General features: G+C 34.7%; 1 protein-coding gene across 1 annotated transcript in view; it reads right to left on the bottom strand.

Moving 5' to 3' along the window:
* Nucleotides 1-9,422, bottom strand: part of LOC106471767 (roundabout homolog 1-like) — a 58,357-nt gene that overhangs the window by 44,067 nt on the left and 4,868 nt on the right. The window contains exons 2-8 of the mRNA XM_022400376.1: nucleotides 8,286-8,424; nucleotides 7,866-7,993; nucleotides 5,319-5,443; nucleotides 4,823-4,982; nucleotides 2,454-2,651; nucleotides 1,335-1,424; nucleotides 639-800 (exon numbers count right to left, since the gene is read on the bottom strand). Of these exons, the coding sequence (XP_022256084.1) occupies nucleotides 639-800; nucleotides 1,335-1,424; nucleotides 2,454-2,651; nucleotides 4,823-4,982; nucleotides 5,319-5,443; nucleotides 7,866-7,993; nucleotides 8,286-8,424 (1,002 nt within the window). The remainder of the gene's footprint in view (nucleotides 1-638; nucleotides 801-1,334; nucleotides 1,425-2,453; nucleotides 2,652-4,822; nucleotides 4,983-5,318; nucleotides 5,444-7,865; nucleotides 7,994-8,285; nucleotides 8,425-9,422) is intronic.

Raw genomic sequence — 9,422 nt, 5'->3', positions numbered from 1 at the left:
AAAAGCATCCTTTCATGTAGCAGAAACATAACAATGCGGAACAGGGACGTCGTGTGAGTTTTGAGAGCGGTAAATCATCGGAATAAAAAGTTTAACAGAAAACCTGTCCAGGACCACTCTGTGATCCCAGTCCCGGGCCGCTTAGCCATCCCAATCCGCCCCTGTACGTGTGGCGACACTCATTCTTCGGTATAGGATGGAAGTATCAGCAAACAGCTAATACACTTTTGGGTTCCAGTGGCACTTAGAGCTGCATGACGACATTGTTCATTGCTTTAAAGATCGGAAAACGGACGACATTGTTCATTGCTTTAAAGATCGGAAAACGGACGACATTGTTCATTGTTATTAAAGATCGGAAAATGCTCGTATTTCCGCACTGGTGAAAAATGAATAGTTAGAGAGAATAATAAAATTACCCTGTAAGCCCACTTTGGATTAAATAATTTAAAAACATTATATCCTAACATATTTGTGTGATATTTTTATATTACTTTTTTATTATCAAAAATGAGTAAAGCTTGAGAAAAGTAAACGACCAATTAAACGAAGTTACAAAGTACGGCAGGTATGTTATGAAACATCCAATAAGATACTGTTAGAAAAACTAATAATTCTCAAGTTTTTTACATTCTTACCATTGTAACCAATTAAAGGAGATTCTCCAACTTTAGGGTTCCAGTGCCACGTTAGCGTTATGGTAGTTTCTGTGATATTAAGAGCAGTTGGCTTGCTAGGTGGTCCAGGAAGAGTTGATGGATCAGGCATCCGATGAAAGATGGCGTTTGGATTTCTAGAAGCTGCATGGAGTAAATGGATAGAATTAATGATACTACACCTTGCATATTTTATCAGCATTTCTTGAGCCTGTACACTCGCGTAAGACTCATTCAATCTCTGAGTCACGTGTGAAAAAAATTGCAGCTGCTCTAGTATTTAATAGCGGATGAGAAAAATAAAATAAACTTAGAGGCAGTGCACTTATTATAAGGTAACATCGTTTTTGTGCAAGTTTTGTGTTGCGGTTTCAAATCGAGTTTTTAATAACTAGGTTCATATCTCTCCTACTCTCTTTTTATAGTATTTCTTTCTTTAACAGTTAATATCCACAAAATTTTAAGTAAATAACTGGTTTAAGATCAATGTATAATTCTACAGTTTGAGATGGGATGACATTTATTTTACCTAGTTAACCTCGTTTGAAATGTACGAAAATGATCAGCATATTTTATTAAAAGGGGTAATTTAACAGTTTGGGAATTCTTGAGACTTGTCAGCTATCTGGGAATTTTTATGTTAGTTACTACATTGATGGGGTATTCATGATCACTTACACTCTACTGACAGATATGCAGTTCTAGATGTTTTCCCGCTTTCACTGGATGCAGTACATGTATATAGTCCAGAATCTGAACTCTGTAAATCTGAGGGAAAACAAAGAATAAATATTGCGTTGTTTAAAAATGACACACTATTACATTTTTATTAGATTAAAAAAACAATTTGATACATATTGAAAAACTTTGTCATATGTGTTAAGCGCATTTAAAACAACTTCAGGTTATGAGCCTTCAGGTTATGAGTCTTTTTCTCATGCAATAAATGTATGGCGCTTGAGCTAATATTATATTTCACCTATCTTTTACACTGTATATGTATCATTACGTTAAAGCGTCAGTCTTCGTCAATCCACAAAGGTTCGAACTTTTCTCAAGAGTAATTCTTCTTCGTCAAATGAAACAAGAAATAGCTCCTTAGACAATAAGTTACATTCCTCTTGTTACCGTATCAACGTATACGATACGTTACTATCGTATTGTGTATTATTTTCTGTACAATGGCGACAAGGATTTACCATTTTTATTTCGGTATCCTATATTAGTCTCTAGATCATGATGAGTGAAATAAGTAAAAAAAACAACAAGAAACTGATGTTTTATAAATACATGTACGATATAAACTAATGATTCTTAGGATGAAAAAGAACTGTTTAAAGTCAAGGAAAGAAACTGTCATACTTATGACGCTGAAAGTGCGAAACGTTATATCGTCGCTCGTATTTTGGACCTTCCGCTCGAAGTCATGCACGCTAACCATTAGGCCAACCCTTGTCTGGGAGAGGTTACTGTGTTTTCTAATTGCTCCTTCTTGACGTAATGGGGGTTTTAGAAATTAACGAGCGTTTCAGAATATTAATTCAACGTTACACTTTACAATTGATGATAAAAATAATTTTTATCTTTATCGTTGTCTTGTTGAAAATAAAGTGCTTTATATATAGAACACAGTTTAGACGTGTGTATTTATTTAACATAAGATAATAGAAGTTAAAGACAACAGGTTCTATATAAAGCAGACAGTACGTATAAGAGACGTCAACATTTTAGACGTGTGTATTTATTTAACATACGATAATAAAAGTTAAAGACAACAATGACGTCTTTTATACGTACTGTCTATCTGCAGTGTTCCGGTGTCCAGAACAACAAATCGTGGGTCATTCTTTGGCAGCGGTGAGGAGTTAAGGAACCATGTCAATTGTGGTGTGGGAGTTCCTGATGCTTCGCATGGTAACATCGCCATCGTGTACTGAGGAAGAGTTTGATTGGTTGGACCGAAAACAATGACAGGTGGCGGGAGATCTGCTACAGCTTCGCAAGAAGAATTTAAGGTAACACATGTTTATTAAATGCATGAATGTCATTAAGTCTTTCACATATAAACATTTTCTCCTAACTATCCAGCACGCACCAAGAAGTAACTACATTTAATTTGTGAACAGTATTATGGCTTCTATTGTAAGTAGTACAGCATGCTCTTCGTAGATACATTAACCATGAATATTTGATAATCAAATTCTGTAGAACCTTAAGTATTCTCCATGGATGACGCCTGTTCTAGCATTAAACTTCTCTAAACTGAGATTTTCTGAATCGATCTTCATATCGAAACATTCAAGCGGTAGCAGTACAACAACCTTCTAGTCTGAGCTATTAGTTAGTATGTATTAAGCTTTATCAGTGAATTCCACTCGTTCTTGCTCATTGTACGGTGTTCCGAAGAGACAATTTGATCTACATAATTGAACGTATCACAAAACGAAATTAACTTGTTGTATTTCTTTCTTTGTACCCAGGTTGTAGGCATTGTATATATTAAATTACGTGTGAAATAAATTGATATGACGTCAATAGCATAGCTGCAAAATTTAGAAATTAATATTTCAATAATGTTAACCTATGATATAAAACGAATTGAAACGAACAGTTCTAATTTTATCTCCTCAGTTTTATGGAAAAAATAAAACTTATATAGTACTGAAAATACAGGCTTTAGCCATTTCAAATCAGCCTGAATCAAGATCAATACATGAAATACTTACGCTAGGGCCCCCCAGTGGCACAGCGGTATGTCTGCGGACTTAAAACGCTGGAAACCGGGTTTTTATACCCGTGGTGGGCAGAGCACAGATAACCCATTGTGTAGCTTTGTGCTTAATTCCAAACAAACAAACTTACGCTAGGCTTGATCGAACATTGATTCACAAATAAGTTGTTTTCTTCTCGGGTCGTAGTTTTCAAATGCTTTACGTTTAAAAGGAATAATTTTGAACAGCATGAAACCAGGTGCTATAATCAAATAAAATAATTAAGTTATTCTATTTTTGTTATTTTCAATACTTTCGGATTAACCAGTTTTTAAAACAAAGGCAATTTAACCTAGCTGACCAAGCACCTAGGATTGGATATGGAATCTATGTACGTAATTCCTGATCACTGCTAAACAGATCACGGTTAACCGTGCTACTTGCACCTGCTAAGAAAGCTATCAGATCACTGATAACTGCGCTACCTGCACCTGTTAACAAAGCTATTAGATCACTGTTAACCGTGCTACCTGCACCTGCTAACAAAGCTATCAGATCACTGTTAACCGTGCTACTTACACCTGCTAACAAAGCTATCAGATCACTGTTAACCGTGCTACTTACACCTGCTAACAAACCTATCCGATCAGTGTTGACTGCGATACCAGACCATTGGCAACTGTGCTACCCACACCTGCTATCTGGATAGATGCTCTAACCAGTTGAAGGATACTTTTGAAAATATCTGTAGAATAACAGAACACACATAAAAATACACTTACATTTATGGAAATTATTTTTTTCTTAAAAAAATACTTATCTTCGTAGAAGTACGTTTTTTGGGTGTATGGATGTCATTGGCTATATATATATTTAAATAGCTTACAAACTATTGATTACATTAATTGTTTATAGGCGATTAAATCAGCACTATAAAACAATAATAAATTAAATATCGCAATACCGTTATCGGTCCTGGTTGTCAGCTTATTGTCATAATAGATAATGTATGTTGTAATGTACCATCTATCAGGCAATATCCAAACGCAGATGTCAATCTAGTCAGCCATCATGGAAATTCTTAAAAAAATAATCATCAATCAAATAAGAGTACGAAGCTGAGTGCTTACACCCATAAAGTCTTAGCATTTGGGTGCTATTACCACAGACATTATCCGTTATGACAATAAGTTGACAACCAGGACCGATAATGGTATTGCGATATATATATATATATACCGAAATAATTCCTTTCTTATTACAAAATGACTTGTAATTTAAATTGAGCTTCACGGATATTTTCAATACACGTTGTTCATATTTATTAAAGAGTTTGAATAGCTTTCAGTAATTTTTCAAATAAGAGCTGATATAATTTTTATGTTATTTTTCAGAATAAGTTTTAACACAAATTTGGTCTCGGAACCAATTAAAATAACAGCATGTTCGTAATACCTGCCACTTCCAAGTAGGTCTTAGTCATGGCTGATTCCAACATAGAAAGGGCAGAACATACATAATATCCCTGGTCGTCTTTAGTAACTCCAGAGATCACCAGGGTACCTTCTTGCGTTACGGAGAATCTTCCATAATTGTTGTCAGGGAACATTAAGACCTGCCATTGTTAGGAAACAACAGGTGTTATGAATCTAAAAAGTTGTGTATAGGGAAGCTGTTATTGAGTATTTCTATACACTCTAGCACTTGTTGGGATATTATTATTATTCACCAAATACTCAATTAGCCCGTATCCTTAATTGGATGCTAGTGAATGTTAAGTTATTCTAATGTAAAGTCAGGCCATAACAATTACAGGTAGCTAAATGAACCACAATTTAGTTAGATTTTTTTAATAATCCAATGCTGAATTAGAAAAAGAATCTCACAACACATCATTGGATTCTGTTTCTAATATTTCTTAAAAGAAATAATTCAGTTACTGAACACAAACCTGATTGCCCTCTTTTGTCCAGAAAATTGATGGCGGAGGATTTCCTGTGGCAACACACTCAAACTGTACGTATCCGTTCAACCCAACTGTATGATTCTTGGGTCTCACTAGAAACGTCGGACGTGCTAAAATTGAAATAAAACTCATCACCAATACATATATAAAACTGCTATACATGATAAATCTGTATATATATATATATCTATACATATATATATGTGTGATTGGTCATTCTATATTTACATGCGTTTCTCTGTGACGAATCTTTAGCGTTATCTTATGGCAGAAAACACAGGTAGTGAATAACGATCATTCGAAACATGATCATTTTCAAAGACGAACGGGGTTATGCTACAGATTTTCTTTAAGAACACTAAAAATGATTTAGTGTTTTCTACAGGCCTACGAACCAAATATCAGAAGTTTCTTCACAAGTATAAGAAAGGATCTGTTTTTAAAAACCATTGAACACGTTTTGCTTTAATAACTCTAAACTAATCTTGGGAACTAAGAACATGATGTTATGATATTGGTGGGATAATAGTGACAGAGGGTTGAATATATTATAAGATTTTGAAAATGCAGATTACCAAGTTACGTGTCTACCACAGCCTGTATAAAGTCAGGGTGGGTCGATATGTATCAGAACTACATTTTACATTGTCTGGCGTTCGTAGGTAGTGTGATGCCACCAAACATTGATCGATTTTGGGAAAGGTATATAAAAGCCCTTTCCGATGGAAAATATACATATACTCGTTTCATAGAGATGAGTTTAGTTCGGAGATTCAGAATTACCAAAACGGGGATATGTCCTGTTCTTAATAGAGTATTAGCTTGGGATATTAGGAAACTCCGGAAAGAACCTGCAGCAAGTCGTACCCAAGCCATAGAAAGCAAAGTGCGGTGCTTGGTAATAGGTGAAGATTGGTAGCAAAAGTCCTTATGTGACTGAAGCAACAGTACACAGCATAACTAAGAAGGATCTCCGTCTGGAAAAAACGGCAGAAATCACGTTTACACCAGTTGTTTTTACGATGTATCCTCAAGCAGCTGGAGAATGAAACAGCTGTTAATGCTGCACAAAAACATATATATGAAGTCGTTGGAAGTAGCACCTATATATTGTATGTGTTAGACTGTTTAAATGGGCACTGGGTAACTGTCGCCCATGTACAATAGATGGATTATGGAAATTAGCATTGAGGCGTAATGTGCTTTGGGTATGACAGTCTTACGACGGAGTCTTTTGCTATAGAAACTACGCTGCAGGCTATTTTAAAAATGCACGATCGTCAGATTGCACGTTGTGACATGAATTATAACGACGTGACGAGGCTCCAAAATCATTTTAATATGAAGTATTTAACCTATGTGAGAATCCACAGTACACAGTTTCCTCTAAGTCCTTAAGAAACATAAGTGTTAATAACTATATCAAATTAAACTAGATGTTTATTTGAAAAAAAATCACATGCAATTCTTCTACATCCCTTGGGTTTGTGGAGAATCTTTGAACTTTTTAGTACAGGTGCCTTGAATTCTTTATTTGACATTCTCAAACAGTCAATGGCGCGTTTCATTCGATAAAGTCAAATACGTTTCGCTACATGAAATAATGTTGTTGTTTTTTTCTTTATTCTCATCTTGCATTTTTATAATCATTTGGAATTTTTGATAAAATGATTCGATTAAAAAAAAGTGTTAATTTTCCCCATTTTTCATGGATTAAAGTAAGTCAGATTGTGTGGTGTTGGAAATGTTTGACTTGCTAAATGGAAAACTCGAAAGTGGGCATTTACAGCTACAAGTTACTGTTGTTGCACAACAGTTAACTTGTGTTAACGATAAGGTGACCAGAAGGAAACTACGATTAGGTTAAACTGAAGTGTGAAGTATGTTTTTTTTTGTTGTAAAAGATTACAATCTCACCATTATCCATTAATGGATTAGTCCCCAAGTGGAATAGTAGTAAGTTTACGGACTTACAGAGCGCAGATAAAGCAACAACTCATTGATTATTCATGGTTTTTTTGTGTCCCCAAGTGGAATAGTAGTAAGTTTACGGACTTACAGAGCGCAGATAAAGCAACAACTCATTGATTATTCATGTTTTTTTGTTTTCTTCTCCCAGACCACCTCAATACCGTAAGGTGTCACTGGAGTAAATTTCTGAAGTTTCTTGGTCTTTACGATTTTAATTAATTAAATACATTTTATGTATTAATTCATTGTAGCTGTAGCTCATTTTGATGACAAATAATATATTCTTGAAAAAGATGATAATTTTTTTATGAAATATCCGTAAAGATGTAAGAGTGTAGTATATAAAACACAATATACTAAAAAAAAAGAAAAACATGATAAAAAATGTGAAAAACAAACTTTCCGAAATTCCCCATCTCATTCTCAGCATCGTTCAAGTTTCACTTAGTAATTGATGTTGTTAATAATATCCACGAGGTAAAGAAGACAAAAATACGAAATACATTAAACAAACACATTTTATCCTAATATGAACATAAGCACAAAAATAAATGACATTACAATGGACTGTCAAGGTTGCTGAGGCTGAGATAGATCCAACAGGATTTTCTGCTTCACACATGTAGGTTCCTTCATCAGTAGGAAAGACATGCTTGATCCGGAGGCTCTTATCTTCTCTCATCTCAGCTCTATGAAAATATAGAACAAACTTGTTCTTTTACTGGCAAAAGTAATAACACGCGCTCGTATATGAATGTTGATATCAGTTAGAAGGGTATCTTGTTTAACAACAATTTATGATATATTTATCATGAACAAAATTTTTTTTTACTTACTTGAAACATGTTTGAGAATACAGAGTTCACCTAATGTATTTAGTAAGTATATATTTGTATTAGATCTTAACAAAACTATGCTTAGAGATGCTATTTAAATATATTTTTTTACACGAAACTCTCGTCAATAAAAATTAGTATATACCTTCCATTTGGCATGTTGCCATCCTTCCGACGCCAAGTAACATTTGGTCGAGGATCGCCACCAACTTTGCATTCAAATTCTACGTTTTTGTCTGTGAGCGTTGAAATGTCCTGGGGCTCTCGAATGAAATACGGTTTTACTAAAAATAAAAAGGAATAAGTTTTCTAGGTGAGACGACTGGAACTTCTTAGTTAACTTTTTCAATTCTTAAATTTTTTCTTAATAATTAGTGCTGTGCATAATGACGTGAGTCTCAGAGTACGAAACATTAATGTATGTTTTGACAAGATTAAATAATGTCGTGTATTTTCTACTTTTTACCCTTTCCACATTTTATCTTAATGTCTGAATGAAAGGAGAGTTATCAATGGTTTCTCAACTCGGCAAACAGAAAGATATTACATAATGTGGAGATCACATATTGGGGAAGTCCAGACATCTGATATATGCAAGTGAAAATAATGCAAATTACTAATTCTAGTTTCCAAAATGTTTTATTATTGTAATGTAATATAAAGCAAACCATTTAAGAGTATCGTTATTTACCGTTTTTATTAGTTAGAAGCTGTAATAAAAATGACATATGGGTAGAAGGGGAATTAGAAAATATATAATTCGGTAACTTTTTTGTCCTTTTAAAAACAAGTGAAATCCGTCTGGAGGAAGAAGGCATGGAAGATTAAATGTGATTGTACGTCCTGGGCAGTGGCTGTCATTGATTAGTCTTACAGCTACGTGTGCTCCCCAGTGGCACAGCGGTATGTCTGCGGACTTACAACGCTAGAATCCGGGTTTCGATACCCGTGGTGGGCAGAGCACAGATAGCTCATTGTGTAGTTTTGTGCTTTATTACAAACAAACAGCTACGTGTATCTTGGTAAACGGGTAAGAAGTGGCTGTCGTTGGTTAATCTTACAACTACGTGTAATTTGGTAAACGGGTAAGAAGTGGCTGTCGTTGATTACTCTTACAGCTACGTGTAATTTGGTAAACGGGTAAGAAGTGTCTGTCATTGATTAATTTTACAGCTACGTGTAATTTGGTAAACGGATAAGAAGTGGCTGTCGTTGATTAGTCTTACAACTACGTGTAATTTGGTAAACGGGTAAGAAGTGTCTGTCATTGATTAATTTTACA

Source organism: Limulus polyphemus, unplaced genomic scaffold (genome assembly GCF_000517525.1).
Source record: "Limulus polyphemus unplaced genomic scaffold, Limulus_polyphemus-2.1.2 Scaffold4842, whole genome shotgun sequence".
Taxonomy (NCBI): domain Eukaryota; kingdom Metazoa; phylum Arthropoda; class Merostomata; order Xiphosura; family Limulidae; genus Limulus; species Limulus polyphemus.
This window is presented reverse-complemented; position numbering and strand designations above follow the sequence as displayed.